This window comes from Pristiophorus japonicus, chromosome 2 (assembly GCF_044704955.1).
Source record: "Pristiophorus japonicus isolate sPriJap1 chromosome 2, sPriJap1.hap1, whole genome shotgun sequence".
NCBI classification, from domain to species: domain Eukaryota; kingdom Metazoa; phylum Chordata; class Chondrichthyes; family Pristiophoridae; genus Pristiophorus; species Pristiophorus japonicus.
The window spans coordinates 372,766,733-372,789,848 of record NC_091978.1 but is presented as its reverse complement, the minus strand read 5'-3'; the positions used below and the strand labels follow the sequence as shown (position 1 = coordinate 372,789,848).

The 23,116-nt window shown below is 53.6% G+C and overlaps 1 protein-coding gene across 1 annotated transcript in view; it reads right to left on the bottom strand.

The window, feature by feature from the left end:
* The window catches only part of LOC139250906 (B-cell scaffold protein with ankyrin repeats-like), a 310,021-nt gene that overhangs the window by 237,081 nt on the left and 49,824 nt on the right, over positions 1–23,116 (bottom strand). Inside the window, exon 3 of the mRNA XM_070873141.1 lies at positions 774–851. Within this exon, the coding sequence (XP_070729242.1) occupies positions 774–851 (78 nt within the window). The remainder of the gene's footprint in view (positions 1–773; positions 852–23,116) is intronic.

The window sequence follows — 23,116 nt, the reverse complement described above, 5'->3', positions numbered from 1 at the left end:
CATGGAGGGATTTGTAAACAAGGATGAGAATTTTAAAATGGAGGCGTTGCTTAACCAGGAGCCAATGTAGGTCAGCGAGCACTGGGGGTGGGCCTCTCCCTTTGGGGGCTGAAGGCCCATCAGTTCCCCCGATCAGCGGGAGAGTAGAGTGCAGAAGGCGACAGTCTCCTCCAAAGACTTCAATCCATTTGATCTCTTCATTGCGGAGTCCCAGGCAGCCCCCGTACAGCAGTCGTTGGCACTCGTACCAAAGCTTCCACCCAAGCTCATGGGGACACCTGCCCGGACGGATGTGCTGCGTGGGGGGGGTCCCGGGATGTTCCGCGCTATCCAGAGTAGGCGACGGTAGGGATGTGATGCGAGGTGACACCACGTAGGATGGAGGAGGACTCCTCCACACTCTCACTCCCAGACGGGGAAACTCCTCAACACGCCTTCCAACATCTGGTACAGCTGTCTGTGTGAGACCAGCACTTTCCTCCCGATGGCCGAGCTCCCAGTCACTCCCAACAGAGCTGGGACTGAGCCTCGACCCTCGCCCCTCAACCCTCGCCTCTCGACCCTCGCCACTCGATCCTCGCCCCTCGCCTCTCGACCCTTGCCCCTCAACCCTCGCCCCTTGCCCCTCGCCCCTCCCCTCCTGCAGGGTCTCCCACCTGGGCTGTCCCTGCCCACCGATGCTCAGTGTTCCCAACACGTGCAGACCTCTCTAGTTCGCTATCTATCCCGCATGGAACGTCGGTCTGAACAGGTGCCTGGGGGAGGTCGTATACCTGACGTTGCATCTTCAGAGTGATTGTCCCCCTCCGAGGTCAGTTCTTCTGCAGGATCTTCTTGCTGTTGAGAAGGCCCTGGACCAAAGAGAGAAGGCAGAAGGATGTTAGAGAGAAGCTGCACACCATCAGACAACAATTCTTTTTGAGGATATCTTCATAACGATAATCTCTCATTACAGTAAATCCTCAATATACCCTCTTCACGGTTTTAATATACAGCCGTGGCTCAGTACGTAGCACATAATCTCGGCCGACACTCAAGTGCAGAGCTTATGGTCTACAGGGCTGAAGTGATACCCGCCCTCCTGTATGGCTCAGAGACATGGACCATGTACAGTAGACACCTCAAGTCGCTGGAGAAATACCACCAACGATGTCTCCGCAAGACCCTACAAATCCTTTGGGAGGACAGACGCACAAACATTAGCGTTCTCGATCAGCCCAACATCCCCAGCATTGAAGCACTGACCACACTCGACCAGCTCCGCTGGGCAGGGCCACATTGTCCGCATGCCAGACACGAGACTCCCAAAGCAAGCGCTCTACTCGGAACTCCTTCACGGCAAGCAAGCCAAAGGTGGGCAGAGGAAACGTTACAAGGACACCCTCAAAGCCTCCCTGATAAAGTGCAACATCCCCACCGACACCTGGGAGTCCCTGGCCAAAGACCGCCCTAAGTGGAGGAAGTGCATCCGGGAGGGCGCTGAGCACCTCGAGTCTCATCGCCGAGAGCATGCAGAAACCAAGTGCAGGCAGTGGAAGGAGCGTGCGGCAAACCAGTCCCACCCACCCCTTCCCTCAACCACTGTCTGTCCCACCTGTGACAGGGACTGTGGTTCCCGTATTGGACTGTTCAGTCACCTAAGGATTCATCTTTAGAGTGGAAGCAAGTCTTCCTCGATTCCGAGGGACTGCCTATGATGATGATGATGTTGGACACAATATATGCTTTCGGCTTGTACTGAGAGGACGCACATTGTCAGAGCGAACATACTTCTGTACCAGCGTTCGACGTTTTCAGTGAGGAATTGTTATGCTGCATCACGGAAAATAAATGCGTTTGTTAGTTTGAATTACGAATTGTGCTGGGGACTTTTCCCCATCTCCACTGAACCAGCGTTCCAGTTTATGCAGCATTGGTCGGCCTGGAACGTGCGGTCAGTGGTGAAGCAAAGACGTTCGCCGCTGGCCCGAAGTCAGCGTCCCACAATGTGTCCGCGATCTGTGCGGCGAGAAGTTCGGCTTCTCCGACACTCGGTTGAGATCGGTGCGAGTTAATGGGGAATCCCTAACGCGAGCTGCTGTGGCAGAGACAAGTCATCTAGCAGCCAATCACAATGCAGAATTCTCACAGACTGGGAAACAGGAAGTGAAGAAGCTCCTTTGAAACTAACTTAAAAAAATGTGAAAATAAAGATCGGTGCTCTGACACGGGGAGAAGAGAAATCGGGGTCTGACATGGGGAGAACAGAGATCGGGGTCTGACACGGGGAGAAGAGAAATCGGGGTCTGACATGGGGAGAACAGAGATCGGGGTCTGACACGGGGAGACCAGAGATCGGGGTCTGACACGGGGAGACCAGAGATCGGGGTCTGACACGGGGAGAAGAGAGATCGGGGCTCTGACACGGGGAGACCAGAGATCAGGGTCTGACACGGGGAGAGCAGAGATCGGGGTCTGACACGGGGAGAGCAGGGATCGGGGTCTGACACGGGGAGACCAGAGATCGGGGTCTGACACGGGGAGACCAGAGATCGGGGTCTGACACGGGGAGACCAGAGATCGGTGCTCTGACACGGGGAGAACAGAGATCGTGGTCTGACACGGGGAGAAGAGAAATCGGGGTCTGACATGGGGAGAACAGAGATCGGGGTCTGACACGGGGAGACCAGAGATCGGGGTCTGACACGGGGAGACCAGAGATCGGGGTCTGACACGGGGAGAAGAGAGATCGGGGCTCTGACACGGGGAGACCAGAGATCGGGGTCTGACACGGGGAGAAGAGAGATCGGGGTCTGACACGGGGAGAGCAGAGATCGGGGCTCTGACACGGGGAGACCAGAGATCGGGGTCTGACACGGGGAGAAGAGAGATCGGGGTCTGACACGGGGAGAGCAGAGATCGGGCTCTGACACGGGGAGACCAGAGATCGGGGTCTGACACGGGGAGAGCAGACATCGGGGTCTGACACGGGGAGAGCAGAGATCGGGGTCTGACAAGGGGAGATCAGAGATCGGGGTCTGACACGGGGAGAACAGACATCGGGGTCTGACACGGGGAGACCAGAGATCGGGGTCTGACACGGGGAGAACAGAGATCGGGGTCTGACACGGGGAGAGCAGAGATCGGGGTCTGACACGGGGAGAACAGAGATCGGGGTCTGACACGGGGAGACCAGAGATCGGGGTCTGACACGGGGAGACCAGAGATCGGGGTCTGACATGGGGAGACCAGAGATCGGGGTCTGACACGGGGAGACCAGAGATCGGGGTCTGACATGGGGAGACCAGAGATCGGGGTCTGACACGGGGAGAAGAGAAATCGGGTTCTGACATGGGGAGAACAGAGATCGGGGTCTGACACGGGGAGACCAGAGATCGGGGTCTGACACGGGGAGAGCAGAGATCGGGGCTCTGACACGGGGAGACCAGAGATCGGGGTCTGACACGGGGAGAAGAGAGATCGGGGTCTGACACGGGGAGAGCAGAGATCGGGCTCTGACACGGGGAGACCAGAGATCGGGGTCTGACACGGGGAGAGCAGACATCGGGGTCTGACACGGGGAGAGCAGAGATCGGGGTCTGACAAGGGGAGATCAGAGATCGGGGTCTGACACGGGGAGAGCAGACATCGGGGTCTGACACGGGGAGACCAGAGATCGGGGTCTGACACGGGGAGAACAGAGATCGGGGTCTGACACGGGGAGAGCAGAGATCGGGGTCTGACACGGGGAGAAGAGAAATCGGGGTCTGACACGGGGAGACCAGAGATCGGGGTCTGACACGTGGAGAACAGAGATCGGGGCTCTGACACGGGGAGGGCAGAGATCGGGGTCTGACACGGGGAGACCAGAGATCGGGCTCTGACACAGGGAGACCAGAGATCGGGGTCTGACACGGGGAGACCAGAGATCGGGGTCTGACACAGGGAGACCAGAGATCGGGGTCTGACACTGAGACCAGAGATCGGGGTCTGACATGGGGAGAACAGAGATCGGGGTCTGACACGGGGAGACCAGAGATCGGGGTCTGACACGGGGAGACCAGAGATCGGGGTCTGACACGGGGAGAACAGAGATCGGGGTCTGACACGGGGAGAGCAGAGATCGGGGTCTGACACGGGGAGAACAGAGATCGGGGTCTGACATGGGGAGAACAGAGATCGGCGTCTGACACGGGGAGACCAGAGATCGGGGTCTGACACGGGGAGAGCAGAGATCGGGGTCAGACACGGGGAGAGCAGAGATCGGGGCTCTGACACGGGGAGACCAGAGATCGGGGTCTGACACGGGGAGAGCAGAGATCGGGGTCAGACACGGGGAGAGCAGAGATCGGGGCTCTGACACGGGGAGACCAGAGATCGGAGTCTGACACGGGGAGACCAGAGATCGGGGTCTGACACGGGGAGAGCAGAGATCGGGGTCTGACACGGGGAGAGCAGAGATCGGGGTCTGACACGGGGAGAGCAGAGATCGGGGTCTGACACGGGGAGAAGAGAAATCGGGGTCTGACATGGGGAGAACAGAGATCGGATTCTGACACGGGGAGAGCAGAGATCGGGGTCTGACACGGGGAGAAGAGAGATCGGGGTCTGACACGGGGAGACCAGAGATCGGTGTCTGACACGGGGAGACCAGAGATCGGGGTCTGACACGGGGAGAAGAGAGATCGGGGCTCTGACACGGGGAGAAGAGAGATCGGGGTTCTGACACGGGGAGACCAGAGATCGGGGTCTGACACGGGGAGAAGAGAGATCGGGGCTCTGACACGGGGAGACCAGAGATCGGGGTCTGAAACGTGGAGAACAGAGATCGGGGCTCTGACACGGGGAGGGCAGAGATCGGGGTCTGACACGGGGAGACCAGAGATCGGGCTCTGACACAGGGAGACCAGAGATCGGGGTCTGACACGGGGAGACCAGAGATCGGGGTCTGACACGGGGAGACCAGAGATCGGGGTCTGACACGGGGAGAAGAGAGATCGGGGTCTGACACGGGGAGAACAGAGATCGGGGTCTGACACGGGGAGAACAGAGATCGGGGTCTGACACGGGGGGAACAGAGATCGGGGTCTGACACGGGGAGACCAGAGATCGGGGTCTGACACGGGGAGAGCAGAGATCGGGCTCTGACACGGGGTGACCAGAGATCGGGGTCTGACACGGGGAGACCAGAGATCGGGCTCTGACACAGGGAGACCAGAGATCGGGGTCTGACACGGGGAGACCAGAGATCGGGGTCTGACACGGGGAGACCAGAGATCGGGCTCTGACACAGGGAGACCAGAGATCGGGGTCTGACACGGGGAGACCAGAGATCGGGGTCTGACACGGGGAGACCAGAGATCGGGGTCTGACATGGGGAGAAGAGAGATCGGGGCTCTGACACGGGGAGACCAGAGATCGGGGTCTGACACGGGGCGAGCAAAGATCGGGGCTTTAACACGGGGAGAACAGAGATCGGGGTCTGACACGGGGAGAGCAGAGATCGGGGTCTGACACGGGGAGAGCAGAGATCGGGGTCTGACACGGGGAGACCAGAGATCGGGGTCTGACACGGGGAGATCAGAGATCGGGGTCTGACACGGGGAGAGCAGACATCGGGGTCTGACACGGGGAGACCAGAGATCGGGGTCTGACACGGGGAGAACAGAGATCGGGGTCTGACACGGGGAAAGCAAAGATCGGGGTCTGACACGGGGAGAGCAGAGATCGGGGTCTGACACAGGGAGAACAGAGATCGGGGTCTGACATGGGGAGAACAGAGATCGGGGTCTGACACGGGGAGAACAGAGATCGGGGTCTGACACGGGGAGAACAGAGATCGGGGTCTGACACGGGGAGAACAGAGATCGGGGTCTGACATGGGGAGAACAGAGATCGGGGTCTGACACGGGGAGAACAGAGATCGGGGTCTGACACGGGGAGAACAGAGATCGGGGTCTGACACGGGGAGAGCAGAGATCGGGGTCTGACACGGGGAGAACAGAGATCGGGGTCTGACACGGGGAGAACAGAGATCGGGGTCTGACACGGGGAGAACAGAGATCGGGGTCTGACACTGAGACCAGAGATCGGGGTCTGACATGGGGAGACCAGAGATCGGGGTCTGACACGGGGAGAACAGAGATCGGGGTCTGACATGGGGAGAACAGAGATCGGGGTCTGACACGGGGAGAACAGAGATCGGGGTCTGACACGGGGAGAACAGAGATCGGGGTCTGACACTGAGACCAGAGATCGGGGTCTGACATGGGGAGACCAGAGATCGGGGTCTGACACAGGGAGACCAGAGATCGGGGTCTGACACGGGGAGAACAGAGATCGGGGTCTGACACGGGGAGAACAGAGATCGGGGTCTGACACGGGGAGAACAGAGATCGGGGTCTGACACGGGGAGAGCAGACATCGGGGTCTGACACGGGGAGAACAGAGATCGGGGTCTGACACGGGGAGAACAGAGATCGGGGTCTGACACGGGGAGAACAGAGATCGGGGTCTGACACGGGGAGACCAGAGATCGGGGCTCTGACACAGGGAGAACAGAGATCGGGGTCTGACACGGGGAGAGCAGAGATCGGGGTCTGACACGGGGAGAACAGAGATCGGGGTCTGACACGGGGAGAGCAGAGATCGGGCTCTGACACGGGGAGAGCAGAGATCGGGGTCTGACACGGGGAGAGCAGAGATCGGGGTCTGACACGGGGAGACCAGAGATCGGGGTCTGACACGGGGAGACCAGAGATCGGGGTCTGACACGGGGAGACCAGAGATCAGGGTCTGACACGGGGAGACCAGAGATCGGGGTCTGACACGGGGAGAACAGAGATCGGGGTCTGACATGGGGAGACCAGAGATCGGGGTCTGACACGGGGAGACCAGAGATCAGGGTCTGACACGGGGAGACCAGAGATCAGGGTCTGACACGGGGAGAACAGAGATCGGGGTCTGACATGGGGAGACCAGAGATCGGGGTCTGACACGGGGAGAGCAGAGATCGGGGTCTGACACGGGGAGACCAGAGATCGGGGTCTGACACGGGGAGACCAGAGATCAGGGTCTGACACGGGGAGACCAGAGATCGGGGTCTGACACGGGGAGAACAGAGATCGGGGTCTGACATGGGGAGACCAGAGATCGGGGTCTGACACGGGGAGAGCAGAGATCGGGGCTCTGACACGGGGAGACCAGAGATCGGGGTCTGACATGGGGAGACCAGAGATCGGGGTCTGACACGGGGAGAGCAGAGATCGGGGCTCTGACACGGGGAGACCAGAGATCGGGGTCTGACATGGGGAGACCAGAGATCGGGGTCTGACACGGGGAGAACAGAGATCGGGGTCTGACACGGGGAGACCAGAGATCGGAGTCTGACATGGGGAGACCAGAGATCGGGGTCTGACACGGGGAGAGCAGAGATCGGGGTCTGACACGGGGAGAGCAGAGATCGGGGTCTGACACGGGGAGAGCAGACATCGGGGTCTGACACGGGGAGAGCAGAGATCGGGGTCTGACACGGGGAGAGCAGGGATCGGGGTCTGACACGGGGAGAGCAGAGATCGGGGTCTGGCACCGGGAGAACAGAGATCGGGGTCTGACACGGGGAGACCAGAGATCGGGGTCTGACACGGGGAGACCAGAGATCGGGGTCTGACACGGGGAGAGCAGAGATCGGGGTCTGACACGGGGAGACCAGAGATCGGGGTCTGACACGGGGAGACCAGAGATCGGGGTCTGACACGGGGAGACCAGAGATCGGGGTCTGACATGGGGAGACCAGAGATCAGGGTCTGACACGGGGAGAAGAGAGATCGGGGCTCTGACACGGGGAGAGCAGAGATCGGGGTCTGACACGGGGAGACCAGAGATCGGGGTCTGACACGGGGAGACCAGAGATCGGGGTCTGACACGTGGAGAACAGAGATCGGGGTTCTGACACGGGGAGACCAGAGATCGGGGTCTGACACGGGGAGAAGAGAGATCGGGGTCTGACACGGGGAGAACAGAGATCGGGGTCTGACACGTGGAGAACAGAGATCGGGGCTCTGACACGGGGAGACCAGAGATCGGGCTCTGACACGGGGAGACCAGAGATCGGGGTCTGACACGGGGAGACCAGAGATCGGGGTCTGACACGGGGAGACCAGAGATCGGGGTCTGACACGGGGAGAAGAGAGATCGGGGTCTGACACGGGAAGAACAGAGATCGGGGTCTGACACGGGGAGAACAGAGATCGGGGTCTGACACGGGGAGAGCAGAGATCGGGCTCTGACACGGGGTGACCAGAGATCGGGGTCTGACACGGGGAGAGCAGAGATCGGGGTCTGACACGAGGAGACCAGAGATCGGGGTCTGACACGGGGAGACCAGAGATCGGGGTCTGACACGGGGAGACCAGAGATCGGTGTCTGACACGGGGAGACCAGAGATCGGGGTCTGACATGGGGAGACCAGAGATCGGGGTCTGACACGGGGAGAAGAGAGATCGGGGCTCTGACACGGGGAGAGCAGAGATCGGGGTCTGACACGGGGAGACCAGAGATCGGGGTCTAACACGGGGAGACCAGAGATCGGGGTCTGACACGGGGAGACCAGAGATCGGGGTCTGACACGTGGAGAACAGAGATCGGGGTTCTGACACGGGGAGACCAGAGATCGGGGTCTGACACGGGGAGAAGAGAGATCGGGGTCTGACACGGGGAGAACAGAGATCGGGGTCTGACACGTGGAGAACAGAGATCGGGGCTCTGACACGGGGAGACCAGAGATCGGGCTCTGACACAGGGAGACCAGAGATCGGGGTCTGACACGGGGAGACCAGAGATCGGGGTCTGACACGGGGAGACCAGAGATCGGGGTCTGACATGGGGAGAAGAGAGATCGGGGTCTGACACGGGGAGACCAGAGATCGGGGTCTGACACGGGGAGAGCAGAGATCGGGCTCTGACACGGGGTGACCAGAGATCGGGCTCTGACACGGGGAGACCAGAGATCAGGGTCTGACACGGGGAGAACAGAGATCGGGCTCTGACACGGGGAGACCAGAGATCGGGGTCTGACACGGGGAGAGCAGAGATCGGGCTCTGACACGGGGTGACCAGAGATCGGGCTCTGACACGGGGAGACCAGAGATCGGGGTCTGACACGGGGAGAGCAGAGATCGGGGTCTGACACGGGGAGAAGAGAGATCGGGGTCTGACACGGGGAGAGCAGAGATCGGGGCTCTGACACGGGGAGGGCAGAGATCGGGGTCTGACACGGGGAGACCAGAGATCGGGGTCTGACACGGGGAGAACAGAGATCGGGGTCTGACACGGGGAGAGCAGAGATCGGGGTCTGACACGGGGAGACCAGAGATCGGGGTCTGACACGGGGAGACCAGAGATCGGGGTCTGACACGGGGAGAGCAGAGATCGGGGTCTGACACGGGGAGACCAGAGATCGGGGTCTGACACGGGGAGACCAGAGATCGGGGTCTGACACGGGGAGAGCAGAGATCGGGGTCTGACACGGGGAGAAGAGAGATCGGGGTCTGACACGGGGAGAGCAGAGATCGGGGCTCTGACACGGGGAGGGCAGAGATCGGGGTCTGACACGGGGAGAAGAGAGATCGGGGTCTGACACGGGGAGACCCGAGATCGGGGCTCTGACACGGGGAGAGCAGAGATCGGGGATCTGACACGGGGAGAACAGAGATCGGGCTCTGACACGGGGAGACCAGAGATCGGGGTCTGACACGGGGAGACCAGAGATCGGGCTCTGACACGGGGAGACCAGAGATCGGGGTCTGACACGGGGAGACCAGAGATCGGGGTCTGACACGGGGAGACCAGAGATCGGGGTCTGACACGGGGAGAACAGAGATCGGGCTCTGACACGGGGAGACCAGAGATCGGGGTCTGACACGGGGAGACCAGAGATCGGGGTCTGACACGGGGAGACCAGAGATCGGGGTCTGACACGGGGAGAACAGAGATCGGGGTCTGACACGGGGAGAACAGAGATCGGGGTCTGACACGGGGAAATGGCAAACCTGAAATCAAGATGAACAACTTTAAAAAATATATATATTTTTTAAGTTTCTTAATAAATTTAATTTTCATTCAAATGTTGAAATTTGATGCTATTAGTTTGCTGCAATTTTTTTTAATGCAGTCACGGGATGTGGGTATCGCTGGCAAGGCCGGCATTTATTGCCCATCCCTAATTGCCCCTTGAGAAGGTGGTGGTGAGCCGCTGTTTCAGGGGCAGTTAATGGTCGATCACATTGCTGTGGGTCTGGAGTCACATATCGGCCAGACCGGGTAAGCGCGGCAGATTTCCTTCCCGACGGGGACTTTAGTGAACCCGATGGATTTTTAACTACAATCCAGCAGTTTTGCTTTCACCATTACTGACCCTGGCCCGTCGCTAATTGCAGGTTGTGGTGTTGTCCTGGGTAGTGCTGGCACGCTGCAGAAAGGGAAATGGATTAAACCCACGAATGCTCGATAATCCCGGGACTCTGTGAGCGGAGATCATTACAATTAATGGATACGTGGCAACAGGACTATTGACACACCAACTAGTCATGTACATGCTCACGGCAACTTGTTATTGGTCCACCTGAAATGTTGGCTTGAATACCTGATGATGCTTACAGTCCAGAAAGCAATTCCTTTTTGCAAACATATATGTTGTGCTTCTCCAGGTAAAAGATGTCAGCGATCCACATAGGAACAGGAGTCGGCCATTCAGCCCCTTGACCATGTTCTGCCATTCTGTATCTTAATTCCATCTGCCCGCCTTGGTTCCATAACCCTCAATACCCTTACCCAACAAAAATCTGTCATTCTTAGTTTTGATATTTTCCAATTGACCCCAGGCTCCAGCAGCGTTTTGGGGGAGAGAGTTCCAGATTCCCAGCACCCTTTGTGTGAAGAAGTACTCCTGACATCACCCTGAACGGCCTGGCTCTAATTTTAAGGTGAAGCCCCCTTGTTCTCGACTCTCACATTATCAACAACTGGCATTTATGTAGCGCCTTTAACATAATAAAACATCCCAAGGCGCTTCACAGGAGCGATTATCAGACAAAATAATGTCACGAGCCACATAAGGAGGTATTCGGACAGGTGGCCAAAAGCTGGGTCAAAGAGGTCGGTTTTAAACGAGTCTTTGAATCACAGAACGGTTACAGCACAGGAGGCCATTCGGCCCGTCGAACCCGTGGGGGCTCTCAGCCAGTCCCACTCCCCCGCCCTTTCCCCGGAGCCCGGCAAATGTTTTTCCTTCAGGGACTTATCCAACTCCCTTTTGAAAGCCACGATTGAGTCTGCCTCCATCACCCTCTCAGGCAGCGCATTCCAGATCCTAACCACTCGCTGTGTAAAAACGTTTTCCCTCGTGTTGCCTTTGGTTCTTCTGCCAATCGCCTTAAATCTGTGCCCTCTGGTTCCCGACCCTTCCACCAATGGGAACAGTTTCTCTCGATCTACTCTGTCCAGATCCCTCATGATTTTGAACACCTCGATCAAATCTCCTCTCAACCTTCTCTGCTCCAAGGAGAACAACCCCAGCTTCTCCAGTCTATCCCCATACCTGAAGTCCCTCATCCCTGGAATGATTCTCGTAAACCTCCCTCTGCACCCTCTCCAAGGCCTTCACATCCTTCCTAAAGTGCGGTGCCCAGAATTGGACACAATACTCCAGTTGAGGCCGAACTAGTGTTTTATACAGGTTCATCATAACGTCCTTGCTTTTGTACTCTGTGCCTCTATTCCTGAAACCCAGGATCCCGTATTTTTTTTAACCGCTTTCTCAACCTGCCCTGCCACCTTCAACGATTTGTGCTCACATACCCCCGGGTCTCTCTGTTCATGCACCCCCTTTAGAATTGTACCCTTTAGTTTACATTGCCTCTCCTCATTCTTTCTACTTCGCACTTTTCTGTGTTAAATTTTATCTGCCACGTGCCCGCCCATTGCACCAGCCTGTCTGTCTTCCTGAAGCCTATCCCTATCCTCCTCACTGTTCACTATATTTCCAAGTTTTGCGCCATCTGCAAATATTTGAAATAGTGCCCTGTACACCTAAGTCCAAGTCGTTAATATATATCCAGAAAAGCAGTGGTCCCAGTACCAACCCCTGGGGAACACCACTGTATACCTCCCTCCAGTCCGAAAAACAACTGGGAGAGAGGCGGAGAGGTTCAGGGAGGGCGTCCCGGAGCTTGGGGCCAGGTAGCTGCAGGCATGGCCACCAATGGTGGAGCGATTAAGAGCGGGGATAAGCAAGAAGCCAGAATTGGAGGAGCGCAGATAACTCGGAAATAAATATCAACCCTATCAACTCCAGTGTCTCCTTGGGACTGGGAGTGCCGAGAATAATTCCACATCGGAATCCAGCCGGTGACAAGTGAGAGCTGACTTTCATTCCACTATTCTGGGCTGGACTCGAAATGAGAAGAGAACCAACAATCTGGCAGATTTTCCTCTTATTTTGCTTCAGTCTAAAGGATTACATTAACATCAGATAGTCACTAATAAAGGAATTCAGCAGAAACTATACTTTCATTTTTTTTTTAATTCATTCACAGGATGTGGGCATCGCTGGCAAGGCCGGCATTTATTCCCCATCCCTAATCGCCCTCGAGAAGGTGGTGGTGAGCCGCTGCAGTCTGTGTCGTGACTTTTTCATAGTGGTTTTCGGGCAATTAAGAGTCAATCTGGAGTCACATCTCGGCCAGACCGGGTAAGGGCGGCAGATTTCCTTCCCGAAAGGGACATCAGTGACCCAGATGGGTTTTTATGACAACCCGGTAGTTCCATGGTCACCATTACTGACACTGGCTTTTTATTCCAGATTTATTCAATTAACTGAATTTAAATTCCCCAGCTGCCGTGGGGGGATTTGAACCCGTGTCCCCGGATCATTAGCCCAGGCCCCTGGATTACTGGTCCAGTAACATTACCACTGTACTACTGTACCCTCGATTTCTTTACCCAGAGAGCGGTGAGAATGTGGAACTCGCTACCACAGGACGGGGTTGAGGCGAATAGATGCATTTAAGGGGAGGCTGGATAAACACATGAGGGAGAAAGGAATAGAAGGTTATGTTGATGGGGTGATATGGAGAGGGGTGGGAGGGGGCTGGTGTGGAGCATAAACGCCAGCCTGTTTCTGAGCGATAAAATTCAGTGTAATTCCATAATTACCGACAGGAAACTAGAGAGAGGGAGGGGAGGATTGCAGGCCCGATCTTTCATCGATTTAAACGAATGGATGAAAAATCGAATAGGCTCCGTTATATACGAGCGATCCTCTGCACTCAATTTCCCCCATTCTCTGCAGTGAGGTGATTCCTTACACCAAAGCACAATCGGAGGAAAATTGCCCCAACTGCGCTATCTCACAGGAACCATCCCGTCCCCAATGTAGGAAAAGCCGGAAATCTCGGTCTCCATCTGAGCACAGGCTAGTGTATCACCGAGCCCTTTCCCAGAGCCCAGTGAAACCCTCAGCAACATAGATCATCATTGTCCCTGTCATGTGTTCAACTATCAGTGTAACCCATGTATAAACTGACCTAAGTTGTACACCGTGAGAACATTGACCACAGGGGGGCGAACTTGTGGGAGACACTCCTAACCTGGACTTTCCGGTATAAAAGGGGAAGCTCCACCCACCTTCATCACTTGAGGTCTTGGTAATAAAGGTAACTGGTCACAGAGTGACCTTCTCTCACGTATGGGCCTCGTGTGCATTTATACTGTATAGTAAGGACATATCATTGGCGATGAGAAACTGGGATTTAAACCACGCGAGCATGGCCACTAGCAGCACAGACGAGAGGTACTGTGTTGGTGATGATTGGGACGACTTTATTGAGAGACTACAGCAAAGTTTTGTCACTAAGGAATGGTTGGGACAGGATTCGGCCGACAAACGCAGGGCTCATCTCCTGACAGTTTGTGGATCCAGGACGTACTCCCTGATGAAGGGCCTTCTAGTGCCAGAGAAGCCGGCAGACAAAACGTTAGAAGAGCTCAGTAAGTTGATCGGGGAACACCTTAAACCGGCGAGCAGCATGCACATGGCGAGACACCGGTTTTACATGCACTGGCGGCGAGAAGGGCAAAGCGTTCCAGACTTCGTGGCAGACCTCCGGCGACTGGTGAGCCTATGTAAGTTCACAGATGCATGCAGAGCGGAGATGCTGCGAGACTTTTTTATTGAGGGCATCGGGCACGCTTGGGTTTTCAGGAAACTGATTGAGACCAAAGACTTGACCTTGGAAGCGGCGGCTCTGATAGCCCAGACATTTATCTCGGGAGAGGAAGAGACCAGAATGATGAATGACAAAAATCTTGGCTCAAATGCAGCAAACGACCAGGGAGTCAACATTGTTAACGCGGCACACAGTTCTCTAGGCAGACAGGGCCAATCGGACATGCCCAGCATGTAGTCGAAGCCAAAGGGGGAATTCAACAGAGACAATGGCTAGCTGAACGGCGATTCATGCCATCGCAATGGACAATGCGGCCTGTAATGGGGCCACCAACACCTATTTAATGGTGCGCTTAAGGACAGTTACAGAGACAGTCAGAGACAATCGACTGGTAATGGACCTTTTGTTTCCAACAACAGGGCCTCCAGCTCGTGCTGGAGGTGTGGAGGCAAACACCCAGCCAGAGCTTGCAGGTATCAGCAATATACCTGCAGAAACTGCAACGTCAGCGGTCACTTGGCGCGTATGTGCAGGAAGCCTGCAGCCAGGTTGATGTACGAGGAGGACGGGCCCAATGTAACCCTACGAGGCCAAATGAATACTGGGGGAAATTGCTGGAAGCTGAAGTTCAGCAAGTTCATGTGGAGCACATATACAGTTCATATACCAGGATGCCACCGATAATGATGAAAGTGCTCCTCAATGGCATCACAGTATTAATGGAGCTAGAACACGAGGGCCAGCCAGTCCCTGATGAGTATCAAACAGTTTGAAAGGTTGTGGGTGTCCAAGGCCAGGAGGCCAAAATTATTGCTGATTGACGCACTGCTACGGACTTACACAAAACAGATCATTCCGGTGCTAGGCAGCGCCATGGTAGTCATGACCCACAAAGATTCGGAGAACAGGTTGCCACTCTGGACTGTCCCGGGGGACGGTCCCGCACTACTGGGGAGGAGTTGGCTTGCTGTCATGAACTGGAAATGGGGCGATGTCAATGCAATTTCTTCAGTGGAGCGAGTATCATGCTCACAGGTCCTGGACAAATTTGACTCATTATTTCAACCCGGAATCGGCACTTTCATGGGGACCAAGGTAGTGATTCACATAAACCCGGACGCCAGACCAGTACACCACAAGGCCAGAGTGGTGCCGTACGTGATGCAGGAAAAGATAGAATGCGAATTGGACCGCCTGTTGAGGGAAGGCATCATCTCGCCAGTCGAATTCAGTGACTGGGCGAGCCCGATTGTGCCGGTGCTCAAGGCGGATGGAACGGTCAGGATATGTGGCGATTACAAGGCCACCATCAATCGGGTGTCACTCCAAGACCAGTACCCGCTACCGAGAGCGGAGGACCTCTTTGCGACACTGTCCGGTGGCAAACTTTTTTCAAAATTGGACCTGACCTCAGCTTACATGACCCAGGAGCTGGCGAGTGAGTCGAAGAAGCTGACCACCATCACGACACACAAGGGGTTATTTGAGTATAACAGATGTCCGTTTGGGATTCGCTCAGCCGCCGCGATCTTTCAGCGAAATATGGAAAGCCTCCTCAAGTCGATTCCAAGGACAGTGGTTTTTTCAAGATGACATCCTCATCACGGGTTGCGTTACTGAAGAACACCTCCACAACCTGGAGGAGGTGCTAGGCAGACTGGACCAGGTAGGGCTGCGACTGAAAAAGGCGAAGTGTGTCTTCTTAGCTCCAGAGGTGGAATTCCTGGGCAGGAGGGTAGCAGCAGATGGGATCAGACCTACTGCGTCCAAAACGGAAACGATCCAGAGAGCACCCAAACCCCGTAACACTACGGATCTGCGTTTGTTCCTGGGGCTCCTGAACTATTTTGGTAACTTTCTTCCCAAATTGAGTACGCTGTTAGAGCTGTTAGATGTGCTCCTACGCAAAGGTTGTGATTGGGTCTAGGGGGACAGCCAGGAAAGGGCTTTTGATAGAGCACGCAATTTGTTATGCTCCAACAAACTGTTAACGTTATATGACCTGTGTAAGAAATTTGTTTTAACATGCGATGCGTCGTCCTATGGGGTCGGGTGTGTGTTGCAGCATGTCAATGCCAAGGGTCAGTTACAGCCGGTAGCTTATGCCTCCAGAAGTCTGTCCCGGGCAGAAAGGGGCTACGGGATGGTAGAAAAGGAGGCGCTAGCATGTGTATATGCAGTAGAAAAAATGCACCAGTACCTGTTTGACAGGAAATTTGAGCTGGAGACAGATCACAAACCCCTAATGTCCCTTTTGGCCAACAACAAGGCCATAAATGCGAATGCATCAGCCCGCATACAGAGGTGGGCACTCACGTTAGCCGCCTGTGACTACACAATTCGGCACAGACCGGGCACTGAAAACTGCGCCGATGTACTCAGCAGGCTCTCACTAGCCACCACTGAGGGGGTAACTGAGCATGATGCTGAGATGGTCATGGCTGTTGAAGCTTTCGAAAGCGAAGGCTCACCTGTGACAGCCCGTCAGATTAAAGTCTGGACAAATAAAGACCCGCTACTGTCTTTAGTTAAGAAATGTGTCCTGAATGGGGACTGGGCAGCCACGTACGGGGCATGCCCTGAGGAATTTAAACCGTTTCCTAGGCGCAAGGATGAACTCTTGATTCAGGCCGATTGCCTACTGTGGGGAAACCGAGTAGTCATGCCCCAGAGGGGCATAAGAACATAAGAACATAACATAAGAACATAAGAATTAGGAACAGGAGTAGGCCATCTAGCCGCTCGAGCCTGCTCCGCCATTCAAAAAGATCATGGCTGATCTGGCCGTGGACTCAGCTCCACTTACCCGCCCGCTCCCCATAGCCCTTAATTCCCTTATTGGTTAAAAATCTATCTATCTGTGATTTGAATACATTCAATGAGCTAGCCTCAACTGCTTCCTTGGGCAGAGAATTCCACAGATTCACAACCCTCTGGGAGAAGAAATTCCTTCTCAACTCGGTTTTAAATTGGCACCCCCGTATTTTGAGGCTGTGCCCCCTAGTTCTAGTCTCTCCGACTAGTGGAAACAACCTCTCTGCCTCTATCTTGTCTATCCCTTTCATTATTTTAAATGTTTCTATAAGATCACCCCTCATCCTTCTGAATTCCAACGAGTAAAGACCCAGTCTACTCAATCTATCATCATAATCTCCGGAATCAGCCTAGTGAATCGTCTCTGTACCCGCTCCAAAGCTAGTATATCCTTCCTTAAGTAAGGTGACCAAAACTGCACACAGTACTCCAGGTGCGGCCTCACCAATACCCTGTACAGTTGCAGCAGGACCTCCCTGCTTTTGTACTCCATCCCTCTCGCATTGAAGGCCAACATTCCATTCGCCTTCCTGATTACCTGCTGCACCTGCAAACTAACTTTTTGGGATTCATGCACAAGGACCCCCAGGTCCCTCTGCACCGCAGCATGTTGTAATTTCTCCCCATTCAAATAATATTCCCTTTTACTGTTTTTTTTTCCAAGGTGGATGACCTCACATTTTCCGACATTGTATTCCATCTGCCAAACCTTAGCCCATTCGCTTAACCTATCTAAATCTCTTTGCAGCCTCTCTGTGTCCTCTACACAATCCGCTTCCCCACTAATCTTTGTGTCATCTGCAAATTTTGTTACACTACACTCTGTCCCCTCCTCCAGGTCATCTATGTATATTGTAAACAGTTGTGGTCCCAGCACCGATCCCTGTGGCACACCACTAACCACCGATTTCCAACCCGAAAAGGACCCATTTATCCCGACTCTCTGCTTTCTGTTAGCCAGCCAATTCTCTATCCATGCTAATACATTTCCGCTGACACCGCGTACCTTTATCTTCTGCAGTAACCTTTTGTGTGGCACCTTATCGAATGCCTTTTGGAAATCTAAATACACCACATCCATCGGTACACCTCTATCCACCATGCTCGTTATATCCTCAAAGAATTCCAGTAAATAGTTAAACATGATTTCCCCTTCATGAATCCATGTTGCGTCTGCTTGATTGCACTATTCCTATCTAGATGTCCCGCTATTTTTTCCTTAATGATAGCTTCAAACATTTTCCCCACTACAGATGTTAAACTAACCGGCCTATCATTACCTGCCTTTTGTTTGCCCCCTTTTTTAAACAGAGGCGTTACATTAGCTGCTTTCCAATCCACTGGTGCCTCCCCAGAGTCCAGAGAATTTTGGTAGATTATAACGAATGCATCTGCTATAACTTCCGCCATCTCTTTTAATACCCTGGGATGCATTTCATCAGGACCAGGGGACTTGTCTACCTTGAGTCCCATTAGCCTGTCCAGCACTACCTCCCTAGTGATAGTGATTGTCTCAAGGTCCTCCCTTCCCACATTCCCATGACCAGCAATTTTTGGCATGGTTTTTGTGTCTTCCACTGTGAAGAAGGAAGCAAAATAATTGTTTAAGGTCTCAGCCATTTCCACATTTCCCATTATTAAATCCCCCTTCTCATCTTCTAAAGGACCAACATTTACTTTAGTCACTCTTTTCATTTTTATATATCGGTAAAAGCTTTTACTACCTGTTTTTATGTTTTGCGCAAGTTTACTTTCGTAATCTATCTTTCCTTTCTTTATTGCTTTCTTAGTCATACTTTGCTGTCGTTTAAAATTTTCCCAATCTTCTAGTTTCCCACTAACCTTGGCCACCTTATACGCATTGGTTTTTAATTTGATACTCTTCTTTATTTCCTTGGTTATCCACGGCTGGTTATCCCTTCTCTTACCGCCCTTCTTTTTCACTGGAATATATTTTTGTTGAGCATTATGAAAGAGCTCCTTAAAAGTCCTCCTCTGTTCCTCAATTGTGCCACTGTTTAGTCTGTGTTCCCAGTCTACTTTAGCCAACTTTGCCCTCATCCCACTGTAGTCCCCTTTGTTTAAGCATAGTATGCTCGCTTGAGACACTACTTCCTCATCCTCAATCTGTATTACAAATTCAACCATACTGTGATCACTCATTCCAAGAGGATCTTTTACTAGGAGATCGTTTATTATTCCTGTCTCATTACACAGGACCAGATCTAAGATAGCTTGCTCCCTTGTAGATTCTGTTCTAAGAAACAATCCCGTATGCATTCTATGAATTCCTCCTCCAGGCTACTCCGTGCGATTTGATTTGACCAATCGATGTGTAGGTTAAAATCCCCCATGATTACTGCCATTCCTTTTTCACATGCCTCTATTATTCCCTTGATTATTGTCCGCCCCACCGTGAAGTTATTATTTGGGGGGTTATAAACTACGCCCGCCACGGACTTTTTCCCCTTATTATCTCTAATCTCCACCCACAATGATTCAACACTGTGTTCATTAGAGCCAATATCATCTCTCACAACTGCCCTGATATCATCCTTTATTAACAGAGCTACCCCACCTCCTTTCCCTTCTTGTCTATCTTTCCGAATTGTCAGATACCCCTGTATGTTTAATTCCCAGTCTTGGCCACCCTGCAACCACATTTCTGTAATGGCCACCAAATCATACCCATTTGTAATGATTTGTGCCGTCAACTCATTTACTTTATTTCGAATGCTGCGTGCGTTTAGGTAGAGTGTTTTAATACTAGCTTTTAAACCATGATTTTAAACCAGAGAGGTGTTTATCAGAGAACTTCACAATGAGCACCCGGGCATTGTCATGATGAAGGCAATTGCCAGGTCACAAGTTTGGTGGCCAGGGATAGATGCAGACCTGGAACTTTGTGTTCGCAGGTGAAACACATGTGCTCAGCGGGGCAATGTACCCAGGGAGGCCCCTCTTAGCCCCTGGTCCTGGCCCGCCAAGCCTTGGTCACGCATCGATGTGGACTACGCAGGTCCTTTCATGGGAAAAATGTTTTTGGTTGTAGTAGAAGCCTACTCCAAATGGATTGAGTGTGCCATTTTAAATTCAAGCACATCCTCTGCCACGGTAGAAAGTCTACGGGCAATGTTTGCCGCCCATGGTCTACCGGATGTCTTGGTCAGCGACAATGGCCCGTGCTTCACAAGCACTGAATTCCAGGACTTCATGGCAGTCAATGGAATCACTTCCCCGCCCGCTCCCAATTACCCTTATCGCTCAAAATTCTGTCTATCTCCGCCTTAATATACACAGTAACTATTTGTACTAAATCTCCCTTCCCGACACACGCGCAGAAACGAGAGTTAGGACAAATATCACTGATTCCGCCCCCCCTCCCCCCCAGCACAATTCCCAGCAGAACCCTTTTCTGCGCATGCGTCCTCCTCTCTCATCTCCTGCCTGCTCCCCCCCGCACCCCGCCCCCACTGACACCCGAGCCAAAACATGTTGCCTGTGATCCACAAGCAGCCCCGAGACCCGAGCAGACAAACGCATCCTCCATGTATCCACCGAGCCCCGAGCCCCCCGCAGCACCGCAAGCCCCGAGCGCGGAAAGAGGGAGGGGGGGAGAGAGAGAGAGCCTGGAGGGCGGGGGGGTGGAGGAGAGAGAGAGCCTGGGGGGGGTGGGAGAGAGAGCTCGGGGAGTGGGGTGGGGGATGAGAGAGAGCTTGGGGGGTGGAAGAGAGAGCTCGGGGAGTGGGGGGGGGGGATGAGAGAGAGCTTGGGGGTTGTGGGAGGGGGAGAGAGAGAGAGCTTGGGGGGGTTGGGGGGGGAACAGGAGAGACAGAGCCTGGGGGGGGGGGGGCGGCAGGAGAGAGAGTCTGAGGTGGGGCAGTGGGGAGAGAGAGAGAGCCTGGGGGCGGAGTGGCGGGGGGGAGAGAGAGAGAGCCTGGGGGGTGGGGGCAGGAGAAAGTGAGCCCGGAGGTTGGGGGGGGGGAGAGAGAGAGAGCCTGGGGGGTGGGAGAGAGAGCTCGGGGAGTGTGGGGGGGGGGATGAGAGAGAGCTTGGGGGGTGGGAGAGAGAGCTCGGGGAGTGGGGGGGGGATGAGAGAAAGCTTGGGGGTTGTGGGAGGGGGAGAGAGAGAGCGAGCTCGGGGGGGGTTGGGGGGGGAGGCAGGAGAGAGAGAGCCTGGGGAGGGGCAGGAGAGAGAGCCTGGGGTGTGGGGGGTGGGGAGAGAGAGAGAGCCTGGGAGGGGTGGATCGGAGGGGAGAGGGGGAACTTAGGGAAAATGGATCACGTTCTTCCAACCCCGGGTGCGTGCAAGCTCGGTGCGTGTATTACAAGGGACACCGTTGGGGTGGATGAAATCCAGAAGTCACGACACTGTCACTATTCACTTCATACCCAATAAACTTGTTAACAATCCAAACACAATGCCCCATCTATGGGTAGGGGGGGCGGCGGGGAAGTAAGGTCTTGCACTGGGGTAAGGGTCTTCAGCTGCAAATTGGCTTTTGGGGAGATCTATCCTCTGTGGCTTCTGAAGTCAAAATGGATTGAATTACAAATTGTAAAGTAACTCAGAATTTCTGGGCAGTTCCAGTTACACATTCCAGAGGAACTTCAGGGTGTGGCTTATACTCCAAGGGGACCAATTAGCAATAGATCATATGATAATGGAGAGCCAATCAGAGAAACGGCTGCCTTTCAGTTAGTACAAATAAACGCATCCTTAAATATATTCAATGACCCAGCCTCCACAGCTCTCTGGGGCAGAGAATTCCACAGATTTACAACCTTCTGAGAGAAGAAATTCCTCCTCATCTCAGTTTTAAATGGGCGGCCCCTTATTCTGAGACTATGTCCCCTAGTATTAGTTTCCCTATGAGTGAAAACATCCTCTCTGCATCCACCTTTTCGAGCCCCCTCATTATCTTATATGTTTCGATCAGATCACTTCTCATTCTTCTGAACTCCAATGTGTATAGGCTCAACCTATCTTCATAAGTCAACCCCCTCATCTCCGGAATCAACCTAGTGAACCTTCTCTGAACAGCCTCCAATGCAAGTATATCCTTCCTTAAATACGGAAACCAAAACTGTACGCAGTACTCCAGGTGTGGCCTCACCAATGCCCTGTACAGTTGTAGCAGGACTTCTCTGCTTTTATACTCTATCCCCCTGGCAATAAAGGCCAACATTCCATTTGCCTTCCTGATCACTTGCTGTACCTGCATACTAACTTTTTGTGTTTCATGCACAAGGACCCCCAGGTTCCTCTGTACTGCAGCACTTTGTAATTGTTCTCCATTTAAATTATAATTAGCTTTTCTATTTTTTTCTGCCAAAGTGGATAACCTCATATTTTCCCACATTATACTCCATCTGCCAAATGTTTGCCCACTCACTGAGCCTGTCTATATCCCTTTGTAGATTTTATGTGTCCTCCTTACAATTTTCTTTCCCACCCATCTTTGTATCATTAGCAAACTTGGCTACATTACACTCGGTCCCTTTAACCAAGTCGTTAACATAGATTGTAAATAGTTGGGGTCCCAGCACTGATCCCTGTGGCACCCCACTAGTTACTGTTTACCAACCAGAAAATTACCCGTTTATCCCGACTCTTTGTTTTCTGTTAGTTAGCCAATCCTCTATCCATGCTAATATATTACCCCCAACTTTTATCTTGTGCAGTAACCTTTTATGTGGCACCTTATCGAACACCTTTTGGAAATCAAAATACACCACATCCACTGGTTCCCCCTTATCCACTCTGTTCATTACATCCTCAAAGAACTCCAGCAAATTTGTCAAACATGATTTCCCTTTCATAAAACCATGCTGATTCTGCTTGATTGAATTATGCTTTTCCAAATGTCCCGCTACTGCTTCCTTAATAATGGACTCCAGCATTTTCCCAACGACGGATGTTAGGCTAACTGGTCCATAGTTTCCTGCTTTCTGTCTGCCTCCTTTTTTAAATGGGGGCATTACATTTGCGGTTTTCCAATCCGCTGGGACCTCCCCAGAATCCAGGGAATTTTGGTAGATTACAACCAATGCAGCCACTATCTCTGCAGCCACTTCTTTTAAGACCCTAGGATGTA